Genomic DNA, 25,621 nt, shown 5'->3' with positions numbered 1-25,621 from the left:
AAGGAGACTGGAGTCCAGGGAATGCGGGAGTTCAGGTGGCAGCAACGGTTATTTTCCTTGTGGACAATGAAGGCCTTGAGGATGCTGTTTAAGGAGTCCAAGGACTGTGGAGAACTGGAGTGCTTTGCTGGACTCGGGGTATGAGTCTATAGGTGAAATTACCCCTCCACGAAAACTGGTACAACTCTAACCACTAAACCCACAAGAACTTGTAGTGTCACCTGAATGCACACTAACGATGATGTTCAGATCTTTTAATGGCACTGACAAATCAGGTATCGATAGCAGCAAGTGTCTTCACTGCCTCTCACTTGAAGGAGAGGGCTGCATTTTGTCGTTCTTCTTTCTCTGATCTCCAGATCCGATCTTGGTTTTGTTGAGGGTTCTGCTGCATTGTGTATCACCCAGTCCTGCAGCGTGGGGTCTGCCTTTATCTCCTGGGATGCGAGGGAGGGCACTGCTGGAGGATGATCTGATGTGGAGAAGTTGCATCAATTTCTACATCTTTTTCCCCCCCCCTTAGTCCTGTTCTGATATTACTATACGATTCCAGAACAAGTAAAACTTGAGTTGATGTTTGCACACTAGTGATGGCTGATGCATCACACTGGTAAAGGCTGTCAGGGCTCAGTGGTGGAGCGAGAGGAAGAGCCCTGGGGGCTGGATCCTAGGTGAGGTGTGTGTGGGTGCAGCCAGGGAGGAGGTTGGAGTCTAAGGCAAGGGGTGGGTGCAATGGGGGAGGCAGCTGGACCCCAGGACAGGGTGTGCGTGCAGCTGGAGGGTGGTTGGACCCCAGGACAGGGTGTGGGTGCAGCTGGAGGGTGGTTGGACTCTAGGGTAAAGTGTAAGTGCAGCCAGGGGGTGGTGGTCAGACCTTAGAGTGAGATGTGAGTGCAGCTTGGGGGTGGTCAGACCCCAGGATGAGGTGTGGGTGCAGCTGGGGGGTGGTTGTCAGACCCCAAGGTGAGGTGTGGGTGCAGCTGGGGGGTGCTCAGACCCCAGGACAAGGTGTGGGTGCAACTGAGGGGTGGTTGTCAGACCCCAGGATGAGGTGTGGGTGCAGCTGGGGGGTGGTCAGACCCCAGGATGAGGTGTGGGTGCAGCTGAGGGGTGGTTGTCAGACCCCAAGGTGAGGTGTAGGTGCAGCTGGGGGGTGGTCAGACCCCAGGACAAGGTGTGGGTGCAACTGAGGGGTGGTTGTCAGACCCCAGGATGAGGTGTGGGTGCAGCTGGGGGGTGGTCAGACCCCAGGGTGAGGTGTGGGTGCAGCTGAGGGGTGGTTGTCAGACCCCAGGACGAGGTGTGTGTGCAGCTGGGGGGGGGCAGCTGACCCCCAGGGTGAGATGTGGCTGCATCTTTAGGACAAGCAGGTCTTTCACCCTCTTCTGTCCTTGCTTGCCTGCCAGAGGAGGGTTTTGCCACCCCAGCACCCAGCTAACCTGGCAGAGGACACCTCCTTCCCTTTCCACTCCTTCCTGCTTGCACTTTTCCCCTTTCCATGCATTTTTTTTTCAGCAGTGGCCTCGCTTTTTTTTTTATTTTGCCAAATCCTTGCTTTTTTTTTATTTTGCCAAATCCTTGCTTTTTTTTTTTTTTCCCCCAAATCCTTGCTTTTTTTTCCACGCTCCCACAAACCCCGTTCCCTTATCTCCCTTGGGAGCCGGAAAGACTAGGGGGCTGGGAGGGAGAAAGGGCAAGAAAACTCCAGCTTGTGGTCGTTGCTGGGGGGGGGGACGCAAGGAAAAGCACTTTCGGGGCTGCTGCAGCCCTGCAGGGTTCAAACTTGCCGGGAGCGAAGGGGGGGGAGCGGGCGGGGGGGGGGGGGGGGGGGGGGGGGCCGGGCTGGAGCCGCTCCTCCCGGTGCTGATTTGCTGCTGAGCTCCGAGATTGACAAACTCTTGCATCGGGTTTAAAAGAAGAAGGCAAAAAAAAAAAAGGGAGGAAAGAAAGGAGGGGTGGGGGGGGAAAAAAAAGAGAAAGAAAAGTTTTGTCGCTGCAGGAGCGGGGAGTGAGCGCAGCGGAGCCCCCGACAGCCCTCATGGCTTTATAAAGCGGCTGCTCCTCGGGGGGGGGGGGACTGGGGGGGGTCTGAGAGGCTTCTCTTCGCTTGTGTATATATATTTTATTTTTTTTACCCTTTTCCCCTTGAGTTATCCCGAGCTGGTGCGGTGTTTTTTGTGGACCATGGATACGCACACGCGGTGGAAAAGGCGCAGTTGGATACGGAGCTGGTTGGTACCCGCTGTGTTGGTGCTGCTGGGTGCCCTGTCCCTTGGCCGGGCAGGTAAGCACCCCCCCAAACCCCCTTCCCGAGCCCCCCCCCATCCCATCTCCTATCGCTATTCCCCAAGCACTGAATCCCAGCTCCGAAAAGGGGAGCCGGGGAGGAGGGCGAGATGTGGTTTGGGAGGTGGTGGGGTGGGGGACACACAAGAAAAAAACCTCTTTGGTCTTTTTTTTCCCCTCACTCAATGCATTCCGGAGGGAAGAAAAAACCCACCCAACCTCCTTTAGCTGCCCGAGTCTCTGAATGCCATTTGTCAGGGGGCCCGTAAAAGGGGGAGAAAAAAAACTTAAAACAATACTTTATTCGCCTTTCTTGGAGCGGAGCAGCCTGTTGCTGAGCTTGTTTTTCTGGAGCAAAAGCCAGGATGTGTTCCTGCAGGCTTTTAGTTCTTTATATATCTGTGTATATATGTAGAATATATATTTAGGCAAGCGGGAGCCTCGCTTCTTGCATAGTTCTTCCTCCTTGAGAAGAAACTTTTTGCCTAGAAGTTAATTTCTGGGTTCTCTGTGCATCAGAGCAGCAGATTTTGGGGACATAAAAGCTTGGCAGCTTCTTCTTAGGACCCCCAGGCTCCCTCTGCGCCTCGCCAGCCCCAAAATCTCCAGGGCTTGCCCTAAAATTGTAGCTGAACGTGGCAAAGCGGCGCTGCGAAGTGCCAGATGTGCGACAGCAGTAGACATCCAGCCAGGGGAGAAAAAAAAAACCCCAAAACAACTGGAATGTCATTTTTACAATCAGACTAAGAAAGAACTTGATTTCATCAAGTGAATGCTTTCCAAATGTCTGCCTTCCCCGGGTGGGCTGTGGAATTCCTGAGCTGGGCAGATGGAGAGCTGCTGGAAGAGTTTGCTGTGTGTTTTTCAGCGCTTTTGCTGAGTTTGTAGAGGGTAATTGGAGGCATCGGGTGTTCTGAGGTCTGGAAATATTGCGTTTCAAGGGAAACGCGAAGAAGCAGTTTGTTGGCAAAGCTGATTTTGAAATCTTGCGAAGTTAAAGTAGATGCGGTTCTGCAGGGTAACTTGAGAAACTGAGGGAGAAGTGCCCTGAAGGAGCTGAGCTCTCTGGGATTCAGCTTTCACGCTTGATTTTTTGCACGCTCCGGGCATATTTTCCTGGGCAGTGGTGTTTGCAGGGTTGTTTGTGTGTTACCAGGACAAATGCGTGTGGGATTCTCTATATACCATCCGGATTGCAAATGATTGTAATTTCTAAGTTCTTAAAATGGCCTTAAGGAAGAAAAAGTGGGCGGATGAGACATTCTTTCATTAATGGTTTGCTTGCAAACTCTGAGCAAGATGGAAAATTAAGTTTCTGGTCAATGAATAAACTCCCTCTGTAACATCCCTGCAGGAAAAGTTAACGGCAATCAGAGCTGCCACAAGCGGTGGTTGTACTGCAAAAGTATTGGACTTGGTTTTGTTAGAAGAAGCCTACTGGTATGATGTTATAACAGCTGATCTTGAGTTCTCTTCCCGTGCAGCTGGCTTGTCAGACTACTCTGGTACTTTGTATTAGTTGAAAACTGAATTACTCCCCAATCTCTACTATATCAAAGAAAAAATGACCAAGTTTTCCTTTTTCTTGTATGTTAATGGTTTCAGAGCATCCTTGGACGCTTTGCCTTGTCCGTGTAGATCCTTCAGACAGCTTCAGCCTAAGACCTAGCTCCTTCTAAGGCTCCCTAGGAGCTTTTCTAAGACTTCTGGGTCCAGCTGTGGCCGCAGCTGGAGGAGCTGTGGGCTGCCTGGAGCTGATACTGCAGTGGGTGGCTGGAGGGCTTTGGTAGGGCCAGTGTGCAGCTCCAAGTAATGAAAGGCAGCGAAAGGCTTTGAGTTGTCCTAATGAGCCTCCTAATAGGACATCAGATAATTTGGATGAGGGAGGAGTCAGACTGGCACTGCTGATGGCATTGACTATTCATCTATGTAACTCTCTTTTAATCTTTCTAAGCTCTCTTTGGTTTTATTTTAGCTCAGATTGTTTCTGTTTCAGTTTCATTTTATTTGGCTTCTTTGTACAGAGCAGCTTTGCCCCTCTCCATAAACTTAAGAAGTGGATCCATCAGGTGGCTCCAAAGAAAAGGGGGTAGACTTCTTTCAGAGAGGGTTTCTAGAAAAATAGAGAAATTGCAGTGTCAAAGGCGACGTGGACTGAACTGCTCTGAGCACTGCCCTTCCAGCTCAGATTTTCCCATATTTTAACAGATGATGTCACACAAAAATCTAACCCACAGACAAAGTTGGAATCTGTCTCTGGTTTACAAATCCCTATGAAATCGAATCGGGTTTCTGGGTGAAAATTTTTGGAAGCAGCAGTTTCCTTTAGTGGTGAAGAAAAGTGTAATAAGAATACATGGCGTGCCCTTTAAAAGAAATAAAAATGCTGGAAATGATGAAGTATCCTGTTCCCATCTGCTGCTTCTCTTCTTGGCTCTTCCCCAACTATCTAGAATAAGCTAGAAAAATAATAATCTTTATCCAGCCAGTTAAAAGTGTTGATATTGTTTTACAAGAAGAAATGTGACACTAACTCTGGAGTGGATGGCAGATCTGATTTCCAGTGAAAAATCTGGATGGTGCTGTCGATGGAGTGCCAGATTGGAAGAGAGCTTTGTAATTTAAAAGCACCCAGCTGTTGGGCATGCCTTGTCCAGAGGAGGCATTCAGTTGAGGTAATGTATTATTCTTCCATGTAAACTGGGGTTAAAAGGAAATCTTTTTGCTGACCATTCCCTTCGAGGTGGCTTTTGAAGGCTGCTCCTGCGCTCGTCTTCCTAGAGCGCTGGACGCAGGACCCGGTTTCAGCCTCGCAGTCGATGCGCTGGTTCTGCCAGCGCCCACCAAAGCCAACAGGAATGTTGGATCTTCAGTCCAAAGCATCATAGGTACTGCCTGGGCACTAATTTGTTTGGGGATGGGAGAAATCCCATTGCATCTCTGGTATTTAGGGGTAGCTCCAAGGCAAAACCCGCTCGAGAGTTGCTTATCACTGGTGTACAAAGAGGGATAACAGCATGGATTGCCCGCTGCTGTTGCAAGTTTGGGTCTCTAATCCTGCATACTCACAAAAAACTCTTTAAAAGAGCAAGGGTAATCCAATAAACAAAGCTGTCTTGGTGTCACTCTGCTTTAGATAACTCCACGTGTCTGAGAACAAATACAGAGGGGCTGTAAAGTGGATGTGCATCTTTATTTTAAATGGGTACTGTCCCTGCCCTTTACCTTTTCTTGTTGGAGATGAACTTTCCAGACTCATTCCTCTTGCCACGTAGACTAAATATAACTAATCAGTGTCTGTCTCATGCTAACTTGCAGTCAGGTCAAGCCTTGCAGGTGTTGCACTAATATTTATTACAGTCGTTTGGGGTGTGACTCGGTAACGTGGCTCCGGCTCTGAGCTCTCCCACCACTGCTGCAATAGGAGTGTGTGTGGGGGGAGAAAGAAGCTGTATTTAACTGGGCAAACCCAAGGGGGAGGTCCCAAGAGAAGTTCATTTGAGTGATGTTCCTCTGCATGTGTGCTGCCAGCTGCTGCGCTGCGTGGTGTTCAGTGTAACAGTTTTATTTCTGAAATAACTTCTCCTTGGAGCTGCAGCATGCAAGTCACTGCCACTGTTCCAAAGAGCCAAACTCTTAATAGCAGGTAGATGTTCTATCACCCCTGGTAGCATGTGCCTGGTTGCTTGCCTTCTAATCATAGAATCACCAGGTTGGAGAGGACCCACTGGATCATCGAGTCCAACCATTCTAATGCTAAAGGTGCAGTCTGATCCTGGCTGTTCACCTCTCCTTTGGTGACTCAGTTTCCCCATCTGTCCTGCAGCCTGATTTTAGGGCATAGGCTTTGGTTATGTGTTCTCACAACTGCTTTGAATTACAGATGTACTCCTTAAGCTGAGGTAAAGTGGCAGCAGATGCTGAGAAGCAGAAGGCGCTGTGCTGGCATATGCCACTAATGCAGAAGCATTTGTGTGGAGTAACTGTTATAGATGTGTTTTGGGTAATCTGAGTTGGACTTCAGAAATAAATCTGAGAGTACTTTCCAGGAACCTGCTCTTCAGTCTGAGTTTTCTTATGTTTTCTGTAGAGGTAAAGCAAATTGGCAATTGGGTGTTTTTTTTTAACAATTACTTTTCTTATGTCCTGATTCTTGGATGTGTTCCCTGTGCTGTCCCTGTCTCAGCGCTGGGGCTGAGTTGTGGTGCAGGTGGAGGATGGATGGCCAATCACTCTCTGTGAACACAAAAGCCGCCTACTTGGAAGCACTGCACAGAGCAATACTGCTGTGAATGGTTCTGCACAAGCAGATCGAGGATTAGGGGCTTTGTCACCCAGCAAACCTACGCGGGGCAATAAGGAGAAGAGGGGACAGGTCAGATGCTGTAAGTAGGGTATAAAAGTGCTCAAATGAGGCATTGCCATGGTGATTCATGGGTTTGCTGTTTGTGTTTGCATGGTTGCCTGTGGTTACATCTGGAGAATGGTGGGACCATGGAAGAGCCGGGAGCTGAGCCCCTGGGTTGTTGGATGGCAGCAAACACTGCAAGTGCAGAGATGGGTCCAGGACTTTGTTCACTTAGTGTGTGTCTCGGGAGGGGCTGTTTGACCTTAAAGGACTTCCAATGGGTTGAGTTAAGAACTTTTGCTCTTTGCATTAGATAGTAAAGACTGGTCTGTGCAGGGCGGAGGTGTGTGAGTCCAGAGAGATTTGAGAAGAGCACTTGCATTTGGAGCTTGTGCTCTGCTGTCGTGTGAAGTGACCTTGAAGGGCAGCAGCCCCTAAAATGGGGAAAATCCCTTCTGTGTTACCAGCATAAATTTGGCACTTCATCTCTTTATGTACACGCTCGCCCGTGTACGCTCTTGCCTGCTTTGTTTAGCAGGAGCTTTATCCTCAGGAAGCAGATATCATTCTATAAAATGAATTATTTTGCAGAGAAAGTTTTAAACCATTATTTGGGTTCTTTTGAAAACACCATTATCACTTTTCAGTACTTTGATTTTGCTAAATGGAAACTGCTGCTTAAAATGAGTAGAATCGTCTGGGCAATAAACCAGGAATGAACCACAACGAAACATCTCGGACTTCATTCATGTGGAAGAAGGCTTCTTCCACTTTGGGTGGTTTTATCCAGTGTAGGCTTTTACTTGTGTTTAGGAGAGCCCCTACTCTGCTGTAGGTCACTGATATTGGTACTGCTGATATTTTGGGGATGCTGTGGCCTTAAACAGTCATCTGCTGGAAACGGATCAAATTTAAGATGCTCAGGATGTGTCCCACAGTAAAAGTCAGTGTTGCCACCAAGGGATGTACACACGAGTTTGTTGCTTCTGGAGGTTGAGTTGGATGATCTCACCTGGTTTCCCTTTGCTACCTGTGTAGGTCCTTGACTTTCTGCTTCTGTTTAATGTGGAACGCAACCATCGATCCTGGATTTATGGCAAGTCTGGTGTAAGCAGCAGGACCTGGTACTGGCATTGCATTGGGAGACACTGTCTCCATGAAGGGGGGAATTGGCTGATGTGGTGGAGGAGCCACAAAGGAGAGTTGATGCAACCAAAGCCACCACCCCTCCCACGCTTCCTTCCAAGCTCTGGTTCTGCTGGGATTGTGGAGACTTCTCTGTGCTCTGTTGTTTTTCTGTATCGGGACTGCTCAGTGCCTCTTTTGGCCCTTATTTTCTGTTTCTCTCTGGTTGGGACCCCTTTTGGAGAGCAGTGCTGTACTGAGCTGTCAGGAGTAGCCGTCGGAAAAGGCTGGTAGGTTTTCATTTCCTGCTCCTGGGGTGCTGCCTTTCTGGGGAGTCTTGGGGAGATTTTTTTTGGAAGGGAAACCCTTCCAGGTGGGTGCTGCCTTGTGCCTCCTGGAGAAGGCAGAGTGCTTTGCATCTGTATTGGGAAACAGCTTCAGTGCTGAGTTTGGCTGAGCATCAGTGCGGTGCAGTGGTGTCCTGAGCTAGCAGTTTCACTCTTTGGCTGTGGGTGCAAATCTTTGATAAAGGCAAGCTGAATGCAATCTTCAGACCATTAAGCGTTTGTTTTTTCTGCCTCTTGGAATTGCCTGTTACTTTCACCTTTAGCTGTTAATCTAGGCAGTGCATTCCCTTTCCTTTGCACTCTTGGCTTGCTTGAGATTGGTTCCTGGGTCTGTCTGTTCCAGTTGCAGCCTGGCCTTACTGTGTATCAAAGCTTTTATTCATACTTGCTTATATTGGAGCTTGTCTTACTTGTATGGAGTTTGCAAGCTGGCAGGTTTTTAAAATAAAATAAACCTTTGAAACAAATAAAGAAAAACCCAGTATGGGGAGAATGACCCAAACCAGAAAAAAAAAAAAGTTTAAACATGAAAGAATGGAAAAATTTTGTTAAAATCTAGTGTTATATGGAAAAAACTTAGGTTGGTGACATGGTATAATTAGCCACTGGGTTACTGTTGGCAAGTTTCAAGGCTCTTGAAATGAAGCCTAGCACTGAGTGAACCATCCAAATGATGCTGTGGTTTCTCTGTGGACGTGTCTGGAAAATCTTTAGTTCTAAAATAAATAAATGAAGGAGCTACACAAAAGGCATTTTTGAGGGTGGTTGCTCTGAGTCTGGGCTCTCTCCAGAAGCCAACAGAATTTTTAACATCATCTGGAAGCTTTCACGATCTTGAGAGATGTCATTTTTTGAAACTAGGAAAATGGGATTAATGTACTTACAATGCTGGAGCTTTTCTTTAGGGTTGTGTAATGAGCTGGAGAGGAAAAGGATAGGTTTTGGGGATTGAATGAGTGGAATATGAGCTACATCAGTACTCGTTCTGCTGCAAGACCCTCTCCCAGCCCTTAGGCAAGTCCCTCTGCTTCCCATACCCTGAGGCCTGATTCCATCTCCCTGTGTGGAAGCTGGTGCTGAGGTGTGTTGCTTTAACACAAATTTAAGACTGAAATGCCAACAAGACACGTATTCAAGCACTGAAGCGTTCTAAGTTTCTTTTCATCCCTGTGCCTCAGGTTATGTTGGAGTTTTCTGCTGGAAAAATTCTTCTCTTTGGGCTGCTGTTCTTCCTGTCCATCAACACCAGTGCCTTACATTGCAAATCCAGAAAGCTATTTGGATTTTTGTCTAGATTCGGACAGATTCCTGACATATTATATGATGGGGCACAGTGCAGACCACATGCCTGCTCTCGGAACCCCTGGAAGCATTAAATCCATAACTGAAGTCCAAAGCAGGCAGAAGATGTTAGGCAGCCATACACATGCTTCAGTTTACTGGGAAGAAGCTTTCTGGAATATCTGGAAGGTGCTGGATATCCTTGAGGGGCTCTGCATGCCAAGCCTGTGCTGTAAGCAAGAACGGGTCAGTAAGCTGATGTCAGTCTGTCTTTCCGCTGGCTTTGGGGTGGTGATGTTCATCTTTTCTTCATGTAAGGAAATCTTTCTGGTGTATTTGGTTGCCGAATGTGTTACCAGTGGGTTTTGTGCTCTGCCACAAGCCCAGCAGCTCTGGGCTAAGCGCATCCATCCCTGTGCATTGGGTTTGATTTCTCAAAGTCTCCCGTGCCCGATGCTCTGCTCCTGGCGGTGCTCAGCCCCGCTGCTCTGGGGTCACTGCAGAAGGGCAAACCTTAGTCTTGCTGTGCTCAGAGGTGACTTTTCCAGTGGTCTGAGCAGTGTCTGGGTGTCTCCCAAAGGAGCTAGGCACCCTGTTATCCTAATGTGGATAGGTGCATGTTTGGAAGACCTTTGATCCTTGGGAATCTGCAACTTGCTGAAGACCTGGATGTTCTGCTTAGCTTAAATGCAGCTAAACTTCCTGTCAGCTTGGGATGACCCTGTCTGCCATCTCCCCCTGCATCAGGCTGTGCATCTGCAGCCGAGGAGATGCTAATTCTTTCAGAATAAATAAAATAGTAAGTTTTTTTTTTTTCTTAGCTTAGCTTTAAGCAAACTATTTAAAGCCATTTTCTCTCCTTGCCTTTCTCCTCTTTACTGCTGTAAGTTGCAAAGTCTACAGCTCTGCCGGAAAGGCTGTGAGAAGCTGATGGGGAGGGGAACTCCTAGAGAAGAAAGGTCAGTAAGGAGTCCACTGGAGTCCCCCACTTGCAGGGACTGTCCGGCAATTTTAGAAGCCAGATTTAGAGTTTCATTTGCATGTCAGCTGGAGTTTCTATTTTTTGTGTGGATATACAGGAAAGCTCCGTGCTCTGGCTGAGCTCATGTATCCTCATGGAGCGCCTTGCTGGCCTCTTCCTCTGCTGTTCCTCCCTCCACCCCCTTTTTTGTTTCCAAGACAATACTTAAGTAAGAATTCATTGCAGCTGAATTCCTGAAGATGACACTGCCAGTTTCCCAGGATCTCTTGTACTCCTGCAGCGTTTTACACGGTGATTTTACACCCCTCAAATATGAATTAAGCAGTGGGTTTGTGTGGTATTTGGAGGACGCTCATTCTAGATGTGCTGGAATGAGATCCGCTCTGTGTTCTCTTGTGGGGTAGAGATTTGGTCTGAGAGCTGCGGTTCATCAGCTGAATAACAAATGCATTGTTTGTATGCCCTTATTTCCAGCTTGCACTATTAAAAGTGAATAGAAAGGTCAAGGAGATGAGTCACTGTGAATACAAATGTCACTCTGCTCAGAAGAAATGGAAAGAAAAGGGAGATTCCAAGCCAGGTGTTTCAGCTGGTGCCAAACAGCTCTGTTTCACTGTGCTTTCAGGGAGTTACAGGAGCAAATCTCGGCGGAGATCTGCTGAAATGCTCAACCACCTAGAAGTGGTGGGAGCTGGGGTTTGCCAATGGTGGTTTTCAGGGCTCTGAAGGCAGCAGCTGATGTGGGCTGTGTATGGAAAATTGGGGTAATATTCTGGAAGCACAGGGCTCACTGCTGCCGTTTGGCAAAACTTGTAGTTAGCGAGCTCTTGTTCTTATCTTTGTATACCTTGTGGTGCACAGAAAAGGCCTCCAAATCAATGTAGAGATTCCTTTTACTTAGCTGAGGCTGCTTTCTTCTAACACTCAGAGTAAGGGTTGGTGTTGTGAAGGTGCTCTCATGGGATGGAGTCTCTTGAAAAGCTGGTGAGAAAGTGCGTGCCCTTTGAACGATGGATTCTGGCTCGGTCCTGCACCATCCTGAGGGAAGAAGCCACAATCTCAGAGTGGGACAGTGGAATATGTGAGTCTGGAGGGTGTCTGGAAGTAAGCATGGATCTGGAGGTAAGTGTGGACCTACCCTAGTAAATGCCCAGTTGTAAATTGAGCCTTTTTTTAATATCCAGCCCCAAAGCTTCGTTTGAGAAGCCCCAGGCAGCTTCGTTAACCGCACTGGCAGAGCGCTGAAAATAGAAACGTGGCTCGTGGGTTGCACGTGTGGAAATGGGAGTGGTGAACTTTGGATGGATTAATGCCATGTGATGAGTGGGATAGGATGGGGAGTTGGCCAGATTGATGCTACTGGGGCAACTTCAGTAAAACAGCAGTGGTGGCCAGAAGACAGAAGCTGGTTTGGAGGTTTTTAATGGCATAGAGTTTCCTTGAGTCATAGACTCCTGTACCCGTGGGTTTCCCTTTTCACATGGCTGAAACACCCTCCCTTGGTTATTGGCATTGCTTTTCACCATCCTGGAAAGAACGCATCCACAGTGTTAGAGATGATGGTGTGGCAGACACTCCTGCGTATTGTCTAGTACTGCTGAGGTATTTTGGCAGAATATGAATCCTGAGAGACTGTGCATAGGGATATTTACATTTTTGATTTCTAGCCATTGGATTTTTCTGTTCTGAAATCATTTCTCCTGTGCAAAACAGATATTCCTCCAACAAATAGCTAGCACTTCAGAATCTTGATTTATCCTCCCACGTCAAAATACACCTTCAGGAGAAAATTAAGCCAACCATTTTCTTGCACACCTAGTGCAAGACCACTTCCATAAACAACTTTCAAATGAGTTTGGCAGAAGAGCGGTGATCCGAGGCTGGAAATTCAGCACATATTCCATTTGATATCAAATGACTGGGAAGGCAGGCTGTTTTGCTAATGATGCAATAGTGTGATGCTGACCCCAGGGTGTAGTAAGGCAGGTGTCAGTGGCTTGTAGCTCACACATGGATGGGCTGTGCCTGGTTAGGCCACTGAAACGCTGGGTGTATAACCCTTGTGTTGATATTGTATAGAAGCTGAAGCTTTCTGCAGGCCGGTAAGATGGATAGGTGTGTTTGACTGCTGACAGGTGGGCTGTAGTTGCTGGTAGCATAAGACGTGGCCTCAAGTTGTGCTGGGGTGGGTTAGATTGGATATTAGGGGAAAATACTAAAAGAGTGGTGAAGCACTGGCACAGGCTGCCCAGGGCAGTGATGGAGTTACCATCCTTGGAGGGGTTCAAATCAAGTGTAGATGTGATGCTTTGGGACATGGTGTTGTGTTGATGGTTGGACGTGATGATCTTAGAGGTTTTTTTTCCAACCTTAATGATTCTGCTTAGGATGGGCAGAGCTGCTCTGTGCATGCTGCTGTGTGCCTCAATGCCTGAGAAGCTGCAGGGCAGGAGCCAGGCTGGACGTGCTGCTTGGAGGGTTTCCCGTAGGAGATAGGAGTGTCCATCCCCCGAGTACAGCATCTGCTCCCTGACCGTGGGCTGCTCAGTGTCTCATCCTGGAAAGCTGTCGATTCCTTGAAGGATAAGGACTGCTTGCCTGGAGCCCTGTGGCTGCAGATGCTTTTCTTGATGAGGCTGAAGTTTGTTTTTCTCTTGACTCCATTGGTTATTCTGCCTTTTGTAACAAGGGAGGACAGATCACTAAGAATCCCCTCATCATTTCTGTGATCCAAAAGCAGTATGAGGGTGGGAGGAGGAAGCAGCTTTCCTCCTGGTCACTGCCTTTGGCACACGCTGGCAAATCCTCATATAGGAAAACTGCTTGGAATGTTCTCTCGCAAGGGTTTGCAGGGATCGCGAGAGACGTATTATCACGTCTTGTACGCTTTGGGAGAAAGTCCCTCACTCTGCCTTTCTCGAATGTTTAAATTGAAACAGTCTGTCTTTCTGCAACTGTTGGATGCTTTCCCTGCTGACCTCAGGAGCTGGGACTGGGAGGAGGAGCAAACGGATCCCAGTGCTCATAACTGCCTCTGGCTTCTTTTTTTTTTTTAAGCTTCAGTCCCGATTCCCTGCAGGATGCAAACCAGAAAAACAATGAGGGCCGTATCTGCTCTGGAAGCATGGATTTTCTCAGTGCTCTGTAATTAGAGAGCTATATCAGGAAGCAGCGGAGCCTTTATGTGCTGGTGGTTATTGTCTTTCGAGACTATGTATAGAAGAGGCAGCAAGCATGCTTAACCCTTTTGCCAGAGCCAGCACAGAGGGTTAAGTTCTCCACAGTGTGTCTCCATCTCTCTTTTTTCCAACCACAGTCGCATTTCCACTTGGAGTCTGAGATGGTCTCTGTGAGCAGAGCTAAGTGCTAGACAGCATCAACCCTTTACCCCTTAAATGGGAAAGCACAGCTGAACAACTTTGCAGTCTTTGACAGACAGCAATGACTTAAGGATGTTGGATGTAGCGCTTTGTACCCGGCCTCCAAATGCAGCTGTGGGCCCTGCTTAGGGGGGATTCCTGTGCAATGAGGGGAAAAATCATCCCCGTGCACGGGCCAGGATTTTTGGTCTGACCCTTTTTGCCTTGGCCAGTGCCCCCATGGCTGGGCAGAGATGGGGTTTTTCGCTTCTGGGTTGCAAGAGTGGTCCATGTGGAGCTGTGGGTGGATGCAGGCGTGGGACCTGACTCCTGTTGACCTTGGAAATTCAGGCAGTGAAGTTGTACAGCATCGTCGGAGCCAAGTCACAAACCCACCCTTCGTCTCTTCTCTGCCACCGCTTTTGACTTGCTGCCTTCTGTGCCCCCAGGCCTGCAGTTTTTGGCACTTTATGGAGCATTTACAGTCCTGGTTGGGATTCAGCCTAGGAAAATGCAATGTGTTTGCTTGTGGCAATGGAGAATAGGCCAGGCTAACACAAAATGACTAAGATTTTCCTATGAAATATGAACCAGAACAAAAGCTGGAGCTTGTTTGGGGTGTGGAATTGTCTGTAAAGAATTTTGGGTTCCTTATTTGAAGGGTCTTAAAAATTCACACCAATGAACTTAGTGATGCTCTGAAACATTCAGAGTCAGAACATCAGCTAAAGATGTTCTGTACATTTAGAGTAACCGAGTAACCCAGCATGCTTCCCTTCCTGCGGCTCCCTTTTCCAAAGCCTTGGCCAGACAAACCGGGGCCCTCCTTGCCTTGGGGACAAACATCCCAAATAATGAACAACCACACTGCTAAAATGAGCATGATTTCTGCAAGCCTGAAAAGAGCTGAATCTGAGCAGGATTGGCCAGTTTGTGGCCTGGGACTAAACTTTCTATGGACGAAGCTGAAACATCTGCTTCTCTGGGAGTGAAATGTGCTGCATCTTTGCTTTAGCTCATGTGGCCTCTAAGGAACCTGGGTGGGATTTGGGTCATGCAATCATTGAGGTTGGAAAAGAACTCTAAGATAATCCAGTCCAACTGTCAGACCAACACCACTGTGCTTACTAAACCATGTCATGAAGTGCCGTGTCTGTGTGTTGCTTTTAACACCTCCAGAGGTGAGGGACTGTACCACTGCCCCGAGCAGCCTCTGCCAATGCTTCACCACTCTTTTGGTGAAAAGTTCGTTTTCAAATATCCAATCTAAACCTCCCCTGGCATAACTTGAGGCCATATCCTCTTGTCCAATCACTTGTTACTCGGGAGCATCCACCTCACTTACAGTCTCCTTTCAGTGAGTTCTGCCCTTAGCTGCCTCTTCTCCAAGCCAAACCACCCCAGTTCCTACAACTGTTCCTCATAAAACTTGTGCTTCACACCCTTCACCAGTCCTGATATACCCATTTTGTGACTTGTGGGGTCAAGTTGATTATTTTTCCCATGATGGCAAAATTCTCAGCCCCACAGTGTTTTATAGGAAATTCTCCATAGATGCAGGAGATGATGGGGAGCTTCTGTGAAACTGAAATGAATTCTTGTATGCTGAGGACCAAAAGCTGCAGATGTGGCCCCCCGAAAATGCGTTAAGGGGAATAGATCTGTTTCAATGCTTTCCTTTCCCTTTTTGTGAGTGATGAATGATAGTGGAAGGAGTGTTAATGCCGGCAGGTAATGCCTGTGTCATGTCAGTCGACACAGGATTAAACAAGGCATGTGGAAAATTCTTCTAGGAAGTAAAGCCTGGTGAGAAATAATAATCAGAACTTGAGAGGTGCAGTAACCAGTCCTCATCCATGGCCCTGGAAATCTGCCAGGCACTGGATCAGCAGTTTGAAAGGAAGTGGCGTACTTGGCAGGGAGGAAGCTCACTGGGCTGAGAGCATCCTGCGGTGCTGAGCAGTGCGACGTTACTGCACTCCGAAGTGTCTTGACACGTGTAAAGCTTCTCGGAGCAGGGGAAGGGGGTGGATGTGGAGCTGGAGCTGCTCTGTAAGGCAAGGTGTCAGTTCCTCTTGGAGAGGAAGCAGTTGCTGCTGGAGGGACTAATGTTCCACCAAGGCTGGGATGTGAAAAGCAGAAGCCTTTTTCTTTTGTACAATGGGCTGTAGTAGAATTATTTTAGATGTTTGCAGAAAGAACACAATTGAGCCTAGAGGCAGGAGTGCAGGGCTGGAACAAGGAAGATTTGATGTGTGACCTGCAGACCCAGCCTCGGTGGAATGTTTCGTATGGGCTGTCTGGTTCTGGTTAGTGTTCCACTCCTGGTTCGTGCCACAGAGCTTGACAACTCTTAATCTGGGTTTATGGCTGCTGTGAATTGACACAGTGGTGAATCTGGCACATCTTGTTTAATATGAAGTTGTTTTAATCTATTATGTATTCAGGTAGCTGTGGACTTGCAACTGGAAGTTCTCAGCATGCATTAGAATGGGCAGAAGGACATGAGGAGCCAGGAGCACTGGAAAAGGGCAGAATCCTTTCATAACTCTCAGGGGTTTGAATCTTGTGGGTAGCTGAAGTTGTATTTTCTAGGATGTCTGTCTTAACATCAAAGTCAATGACTTCTTGCTCTGGAGAAGATTTTAGCATGTTAATGAAGGGAAGAGGAACATACTGTAAGTGACCTCTGCACTTTTGTAAGGACAAAATTTGTTTTTGTGTAGCTATGAAAAGTCTGTCCTCCCTTTGAGTAATTTTGAGGGCATATAAATGTACACAAATTAATTTTAAGCTATTGTGTATACTCTAAAACAAAGTACTTTGTGTACTGCTTGGTTTAGTGATGGAGAGAATATCAAGCATGCTGTGGAATATAGGAGACTGTCTACTTGGAATATGCTGATAACTCTTCTTGGCACTTGCCTCATCTCCAGTTTCCCAAATATTTTCTTACCTCATTTGGCTGCTTCCAGTACTTAACGTGCCTTTTGCTCATCTGTATGATGGAGTGGTGCTGGGCTGCTGGACTTGTCTGCATGAATTGATGCCTTGATGTGTCATTTACCTTCTCTCTCTATATGTAAAAATACCAAGCATTACTTACACACCTTCATGAGTGGATGCACAAATGATTAGATGTGTCAGCATGTGCTTTTCCAGATGGTAGGAGCGTGTTCCCTATTCCATTTATCTCAAATATCAAATTCAACGGGATTAATTGCTACCAGACCTGAACTGAAGTGACAGAGTGATTTTTGTCTCGGTTTCACCAGTGTGAGGTGAAGCTTCACGCTCCATAGCGAGAACAGCCTTTGGGACTTGAAATGCAGTTACTACGCTGTGACTCCAAACAGCATCAAGACCTGGATTTTGCAGCAGGATGACCGGTCTTTATTTGATATCATGGAGAAAGCTTGATTTGGCTCGATAGGGAGGGATGTCTCCTGGGGAAAGAATGGCTTGGTGAGTGAAGACTACCATTGTTTTGGGTTTCCTCTCTGCTGGGCATGGTGTGAATGCAGCAGCTTGTCTGGGAGGCACCTTGCTGTTCCTCTCCCTGTGATTTGCCCCCCTGTCTGCAAGAGGATGCAGTTGGATCTTATTTGCAAATGTTTCTTGGATTCTCTGGCTCTTTTGGGACAGGAATTGTAGAAGTACTCAAGTTGGACAGGGTTGTAGAGAAGTTGCTCTGGTCAGATGCTGGCAAAGCTCCAGGGATGGACGCTGGCTGTGGGTGTCCGTTGGGGCAATGAAGGACTGAATTTCAGCTTAACAGCTCTCTGAATGAAGAAAATGAAGAGTTCTGGATATTTTTGTAAGCTGGGGTGGTGGGTGAGTCTCAGGACAATGCTGTTAGAATTGATAACAGAGAACTGTTATTGGCGTTTCCCTCCCGTGATCCGTTTGCACCGGGGCTGTCCTGGCCCCGGGAACCGTGCAGAGCTCCAGGGAGTTGTTTGCCATTTCACGCGGGCCCCAAGTTGGAAGCAGAGCTGAGAGACTTCAGCCTGAGCTTTAGAAACAACAACTGCTGGATGTAGTTTGAAGGGATTTGTTTCTACTCTGCATTTCACCTCTTATAAAGAGAGAGCATGTTCGTGGAAGGGCTTTTCTGGATAATTCCTTTTAATAATCCTTTGCATTTCTCAAACTCTACCTTGTCACAATTATTTAAGCAGATTGCCGGTTACCTTAGGGAAATAGCTGTCACCAGAGAATTTCTAACTATACCTAATTTAGGCTTCTGCCATTTTTAACCTCGCTGTTATCTGGGCCTGATAATCTCTTTTCCTCAGTGGCCACTATTTCCAGTGTCTCTCCCAACACTGAGCCCTCCATTGCCTACCAAACCCGGAAAAATAAACAGCCCTGTCTCCTTTTGCCCCCTATTGTTTCTCTCTTTTGTGCTAAGTACAGTAATGCCGCTGAGCTACCCCAGGGCTCCAGCGTTCCCATGCTTCCCCATCCCTCTCACAAAGGACCTCTTTTCTCCCTGCGTTCTGGGTGTTGGGGCTCTGCAAATACGTGGCAGCGACCCTTCGCTCTGTATGAAAATAGCCCCTGCCTTTTTCTAGCTGTCATTTATTTTGCTTCTTTAATTAGACTTGATCCTGCTTGTATTTTTCTCTCCCCTTGACCCTTCTTATAACTGCAGTAGGTTTTGAAAAGCTTTTCGGCTCCCTTTCTACCTGTGCATACCCAGCCGGGCTGGCTCACGAGCGTCTCCTCTATTTGGATTAAATTGGAAAGAACTTTAATCGCAAGACTCCAAACTTTCCCAAATATTTCCTCCTCCTGCGCCGCGAGGCTCCCCTGGGATGGGGCTGCACACTTGTAGCTCGGATTATCCTTCCGTCTGGCTTTTGCTTAAAGCTGGCAGCTCTGTGTGTGGCTCCCTCCTATTTGCCTCTGTGGGTATTTTAATGCTGCTGTCATCATTGAATTGGAAATATTCTTACTCAGTGATGTCTTCCTTCATCCTGGCTGGCTGCTTTTCAAGGATCATGTCCAAACAAAGGACCGGGTAACTTATGTTCTGACTGTCATATGTGAAGACTGTGGTTTTTATCTGTGTAGGAGACAGATCTTTCCCTGCATTGAATTGCCCATTGCTGTTAGCGTTGCTCCACTGAAACCCTGATTTACACCACATAAGGACCTACTGTGGTATTCTGGTTATGTACAGTGGAGCTGTGTTCCTGCCTCGTCAATATCTCACTAATCAAAATCGCTCTTCTGATGCTGATCAAAGCTCTGACCTTCGCACAGGCACAAATTTATCTGGGAAAGTATATCCAGCTCTGTTTTTGAGACGCCCTGGAGCACAGCTGGAGAAGTGTCCCTCAGCCACCTGGCAGGCTTTGTCCCCAGCCGTACTGCAGCTTGTCCTGTCAACCAGCTTGCCTAGAATGTCTCTGCAGATGCAACTTCATCTACTGGCAAGGTTACTGCTTCTTTCTCTCTCTCTGCCTTCAACTCTCCAGCTGGTTGTGCTGCTGCTTGGCTCTCCTGATGGGTGCTGCCACGTGGCGTGGATGCAGTGTAGGTTGGCAATATTTCTAAGTGCATCTCTAGGAGTCAACTGTCCTTTCAGAGCACCTTTATACTCCCAGTTTCTTTGTCAAGGGCGCTCTCTTTATCGTGTCTTTGCCTGGATGATGCTTTTAGTTGCGTGCAGAGGAGATCAGCGTCTCTGCTGCTTAACCATGGTGTTTTCTGAAGTTAAAGTCCCTTAAGAACAAAGAAGTGAGTTTGCCACGGTAGTTTCCGGTGTGCTTTGCTCTGAAAAGCAGATCTTTCTTGACCCACGCAGGTCTATGTGAGGTGCTGGGTGGGTTGGGGCTGCCTGGCTGGGCTGCACGCAGGTGCAGGTGTCCAACAGATCCTTTTTGTAGGACAGGAACCTGCTCACACTCTCCATGAGCTTGTCTGCTCAAAATGGGTCCTGTTAAACTGTTAAAGGGCAATAGAGAACGTTAGTCCTCATCCTCACAGGATGACTGACATCGTTGTGGAGGCTCTGCGGAATGGCTTGGGTGTTGAGGCAGGTTCTCGTGTGTGGGCTTGAGGGGGAAGGTTGGGATGTGTTTGAGACTGAATAGCCGTGGCAGAAGAATCCAGTTTAAGGCTTATAAAGCACTCGGTTAATTAACACTTAATGTTTAACTTGATTAAGGGGAAGTTTATTGGCTAGTCAAGTCAGTATGGTCTAATGTTCAGAGCTGCAGATGGACTGTCTCTTCGTTTCACGCTGACTCCTGTGACCTTGCTCAAGGCGGCTCGCATTACCCTGCTATGATAAAGCAAGAAAATAAATTTAACAAGAAATGTTGTGAGCCTTTAAGACAAATGAAGGGGATAATGTCAAGGTAAATGTCCTGTGTTACAGAGAGAGCAGTTTAAAAGTGGTTAATATGTCAGAGTATTGATTTTTGGGCTGCTTTTTGCTCATCTGTGTTTTTTACCCGCTGCATTTCTACGTTCTTTGAGAGGGTGAGAGATGTCTTCTCCTTGTGCTGTAGCTAAGATATATAGGTAGAGTACGTATCAATATCAATCTGCATTGAGTCTGGCTACGGTGGGTCAATCAGTTGAAGCCAAATGGCTTTTCAAGGGCTGCACAGCTTAGTGCAGGAGCTGAGTCGCTCCCCTTGGAGCTTGGGGCACTGATTTAGCTGCTGGAGGTGCCCAGGGTTGCTGTGTTAGATCTTGCTCCTTGTTCCCTATATGCTGTGATTGCATTTCTCAATGTCATGTAAATGAATGCTTGTTGTGCTGTGTTCTTAAACAATTTATTTGTTGATTACCCATCCCTTGGGGAAAGATTTTGCCAGCCTTATCACCTCACCATACTAAGTAAATTGCTACTAAACATATTGGGATTGTTTGGAAAGCAAAGTGATGCACTATTCCTCAGTGGGAACAGGGTTTGGGAGAGTGGTGGGGAGCATAGAACTATACGAGGCTTCTGCAGGAAACCTCAGCTCTGCTAAACTGGAGTTTAGATGTTTCCCTGTAGAGAATTCAGTTGTCTGTTGGAAAGCTGTTTTTTTCAGTTAACAAAAACAAACACCCAGAGGTCCAGCTTCTAGTGGCTGGTATATCAAGGTGTTATTCTTCTGCATTTCACCGGTTTTAAATTTGGCACGATTTTATGCTGGGGGACATCAGGAGAGTGGTCCTGCAGTGAAATAGATCTTTCAGCATCTCTTTGTTTTCTGGTTTTTAGTCTGAAACAGGAGGAAGAGTCTGTATTTGGGATTAAAATTGCATTTCACTACTGCTGGCAGTGAGACTCAGGTTTTTTTTTCCATCTTTGATCCTTTCATAAAGCTGCACCAATGCTTTGTTTCATCTTGCTGTTGTATCTGACCCCCTGGTAGAGCTCTGAAATGGCTCAGATCTGAACGAATCATCGCTCTTCACGCCCAGAGCCCCTATGTGTCTTCCTTCTTTATTGTTTATACTCATGATACCCCTAAATGTATGCTCTTGGGTTTCTGCTGCATGAACTATAATCTGAAGAACAAGTTCAATGATGACCTGGGAAGGGGGAGGAACTTACATTGGAAGGGGACAATATCTTGCTGGGCTTCCCTCTCCTCCCACTGACCACGACTGAAAAGGCAGGAATTGCTGCTGAATGTGCAAAGGGTTGGCCAAGTTGCTCTGCACAAGTATGAAAGAAGGACGTTAATCCCATTGGTTCCCTTTGCCAAAAGCATGCACGTGCCACCCTTTACCCTGTTTGTTTGGTGCTTTTATTTATTTTTTTCCTGCCTGGGAATGAGAATTTACCCAGCTGCCTGTCAGAGGCAGGCGATGGTGGTTCGAAGGGCTCGGCATCCTGCTGCTGCCAGGGTCTGGCTGTCTTCCCCCACAGTGCTGCTCACCCCACAGCCGTGCCAAGCACCTCATCTGTCTGCCAAGCTCCTTTTTCTGTGTCACCTAAGTTAGTTGCTTGCAGTTAAGAAGCCAGAAGTATAATTTCCTGAAAGTATTTGGAGTATATATATATATATTAGGATATGGAAAGCATCATTAGAGCAGTCTGCAAATATTACAGGCCTGACTGATCAAAGTTGTGATGGAGCTCTTTAAACCTCCAAGTATGATTAAGAGCTCAGGCTATGAACCAGTTACAGGCAACTGAAAATAAGTTTGAGACTGGAAATGAGCTCTCCCAGATGCTGTGAGGCAGAGCAAGGTTGGTTTGGGTTATTTCTGTTTACAGCCGTAGAAAAGGTGTCCTGGAGATAGAGCATCTGAAATACGGAGCTCTTTCCTTACTTAGAGAAGGAGCTGCAACACTGGTCACCACATTCACTGAATATTGTGCAAAGAAATCTTCAGTTGCGTTAGCTGGAAAAGGATCCCGGAGGGAAATATGTTTTCATATGTTATTGGTGCTCTGAGACTGGTTCACAGGAAGATTACCTGGTACTTATGATCTGCCTTTTTACTAGGAGGGAATGCTAATTGCTTTTTTACTTGAGTTAAATGGATTCTCAGTGATTCAGGTTCCCCCTGCAAATGCAAATATAGGGGCTCACCTTTCCATCGGGCTCCTCAGGAACATCTTGCACAGACCTTGTGTTTGACCAAGCAACTGATGATGAAGCACTGGGTCTCAGTCCTGCCTCCTTATTGTGAAGGCAGCAGCTTCCAAAGGCAGCAGTTTCTTTTTCCTCTCTTTACACATGACCTGGAGGTGGAAAGATCGATAGAGGAGGAGTGAGAAATTTTTCTTGCTCATGTAGCTTAGCTTTATGGCCTTAGAAAGCTTCATTTCTATTCTTTCTCATTCATCCTCTGATGGATTGTCTTACTTTCAGTAACTTGAATCCCAGCTGGAAAGACCTCAGGAGCACAATAAAGCTGAGAAAAGAGAAGGAAAAAGATATTCAGCAAGTGATTATGTACTTCAGCCATCCATTGCTAGGTATCAGCAGGTGACATGGTGTGGGGGTGAGGTGGACAATCAGACCTCTGAGCTCTATGTGCATAGTGAGGGTGGTGCCCAGGAACAAGCATGGGCACTGGTCCTTCCCAGCAAGGCTGTGAGGGAAATGCTATGTCTTGTCATCTCTTTTAGAAGATTTGACAAAATCGGAAGGTATTTAGGCACCAGCAGCTGAAGCAGTGGCGAGGCTTGGAGGCTGCACGTGCAGAGCTTTGTTGAAACAAGTCAGTCAATGGAAGGCTGTTACCAAAGGCTCAGGAGCACAGAGGTTTAGGCACTGAACTTGACTAGTGGCTCAGATTGGTGACTTTGAGAAACGAGTGCCTAAGCCAGGCCATAGGGAAAAGGGGCCAAGTAGAGAAGTCCTGAAGGACCTGGTTTGGTGGCCTTTACATCTCCTGCACAAAGCACAGCTGGGGCGGGGAAGAAAAAAGAACCAAACCAAAAGGAAGAGTGCCTTGTCTGGAGATGGGCTGCAGACCAGCAGATCTGTTGCTCTTGTGTGTGCTGTAACCAGCTTTCCCACCTCTGCTGTTGAAGCAAGGTCCCTGGAGGAACCTGAAGGGCTGAAGGTGGTGTCACCACTTTGGCTCCTTTCCAGCAGCAGAAAGAGGCTATTTCAAGAATGGGGTTGGTGAGAGGAGACTGTGCAGGGAGCCTTGGCTCTCCAGTGGTTTGATCTGGAAACGTGCACAGAAGTGCCTCCAAACAAAATCTCATTTGTTTCCTACTGCAAGCCAGGAGTGTTTTTTCTTATCTTCCACTTTGCCACAATAATGGAAATCTCACCTTAAAATTGAGTCTTTTGCATTTGTAGTATTAGTAAAGACTGCCATACGTACCTTGGTGTGTGTTTTCATCTCTTTCTATGCCAAGTGGATTACCTCAACCTGTATCATGTTTGTGCTGCAGTAGGACTTCAGAATTGAATTCCCCTGCCGGATTGTTTGCACGCAGTCAGAGAAAGGCTAGTCCCAAAAGCTAACGTATCAAGCAGAGAGGCATAGAATTGACCAACAAGTCATAGCACAATGCTGGCACTGGAGACAGAACCAGACATGAGTGGACACTGTTGTCCAGGAGTCCTCTTATCCTTTGCCCATCAATTTTCTATTGCCCCAGTATGCAGTCAGCCAGAAGCAGAAGCCATCCCTCCTCCATCCTCTTGTCTCCAGCGACATAGTCCTTTTCCTGATGTCTCCAGGGAAGCAGGAGGGCAGGGAACAACTCTGAGGCTGCCCATCACTCAAGCACCACTTCTTGTTAGTGCTGCTAAGAGAACTCACTGTGATTTTTATGACTGTCAGTGGCCCCTAATTACATGGCTGATGCCAAAGTAATAATAATAAAAGACTCTTTATTTAAAACAAACTCATGTGAATAATTATGTAAATATTTGTCTGGGCTAGTGTTCGTTTGAGTCCTGGGAAAGCTTTTTGGATGGGTATCTTGGATATTTCTGGTTAGCTTTTATTAGTAGCATATTTCAATTCACATGCTATCTTTGGGGTTGAATTCTCCTTCCTCTATAATAGAAGACCTGAAATGACACCTCGGCTATGAAGAGCAGCAGATAGTTCCAAGAATAGCCAATATACAAATCACATGGGCACCAGTGTAATGGAAGGGAGGTGGTGGCAATCAGGCAGCTGTGACTCAGATTTTCTAAAATCAGTTCTCGCCCCTCTGTAATTTGGTTACTGCTGCAAAACTCCATAGTGGCAGCTGTGGTTGCAAGGGGTTGAAGCCGTGATCTTATAGGAATATTGGTACGTGATGAGGAAAAATGTCTTTTCTCCTTTAAATTGGCTTCTGGAACAGTAGGAGAGGTAGTTTCTGGTGGTGGGTGGTGGCTTTGCTGCCTCTGGGAGGGTTTGTCTCCTATCACAGGTAGGATGGTGCAGGGGGCTGGTAATTAGCTCCTCTTTGGCTCCTGATAGCTATTTGTAATGCAGATGCTTCTCTGAGTATATGAGGGGGTCGCTGGATCTGCTTTCTCCCCTAATGCTCGAGGGTCAGAGATCACAGAGGTCAGTCAAGGCTGAACAGGACTTTCTTGATGTTACCCTAATGGCACTTGATGTGCTTGATTAATGGTGATAAACCCCCTTCCACCCTCGGGGCAGGATGCTCTGCTTTTAATGCAGAACCTCCCAAGTGCCATTTCTTATTTGGGGCAGTAGGGAAATGCACCAGGTACTCCTGTTGGATTTATGATGGGACTGGAAATTAGGAGTGGGAACTGGAGTGTTGTATTTGAATAAGCCCCTTCCTTATTTTTGGACATCACCACATTATATATAACTCCAGCTTGTCCATAAAAACCCCTTCGATTGGCCTAAAGTAAAACGTTCATTCACTATGAATGTTCATTCATAGTGAACAACAAAGAAATCCAAAGAAATCCATTTAAACACCTGCTTGGGGTAAGATCTGTTGAATAAATAGGGATTAGAACTGAGAAAATCATTAGGAACTGGTTTACTTAAGGAGAGAGAAATTCACCACTTACTTGCAGACTTCCCTTGAGGGCATCACAGCTCTTTAGTGGCTTTATGGTGTTTGAGAACCGTTGAAACTCTTGGCTGAGGGTGGTTAATTCAGTCCTGCCTCTTGCTCCTGCTGTTCTTTCCTTCAAGCAGCACCTGCATTGTGAAGATGTGAGCTAGATCAGCTCTGAGGAACTAATGTTCCTGAGAAAACTTTGGGAAACAAGCTTCAAAACCACCACCTTTCATCAAGTCGAGCAGATATCAATTTGAAATTTGCCTTCCTGCTGCATTTTTTTGAAAGAAAATAAGATATGGATAAAGGAAATGCTATGAGTGCGTTGATTTAAACATCTGAGTTGAAGAATTTGGTTTCCATTTCTTTTTCTGTGTTGAAATATTCAAGCATCCAGGAGTGCTGGAAATAATTCAGTCTTGG

The 25,621-nt window shown here is 46.8% G+C and overlaps 1 protein-coding gene across 2 annotated transcripts in view; it reads left to right on the top strand.

The window, feature by feature from the left end:
* The first annotated feature begins 2,081 nt into the window (after positions 1–2,081).
* Positions 2,082–25,621, top strand: part of COL5A1 (collagen type V alpha 1 chain) — a 154,743-nt gene continuing 131,203 nt past the window's right edge. For both annotated transcript variants that reach the window (XM_009569507.2, XM_009569506.2), the window contains exon 1: positions 2,082–2,284. In XM_009569507.2, the coding sequence (XP_009567802.1) occupies positions 2,185–2,284 (100 nt within the window). In that variant the 5' untranslated portion in view covers positions 2,082–2,184. The remainder of the gene's footprint in view (positions 2,285–25,621) is intronic.

Source organism: Cuculus canorus, chromosome 19 (genome assembly GCF_017976375.1).
Source record: "Cuculus canorus isolate bCucCan1 chromosome 19, bCucCan1.pri, whole genome shotgun sequence".
Taxonomy (NCBI): Eukaryota; Metazoa; Chordata; class Aves; order Cuculiformes; family Cuculidae; genus Cuculus; species Cuculus canorus.
The sequence above is the reverse complement of the archived record's forward strand: the minus strand, read 5'-3'. Positions and strand labels throughout refer to the sequence as shown.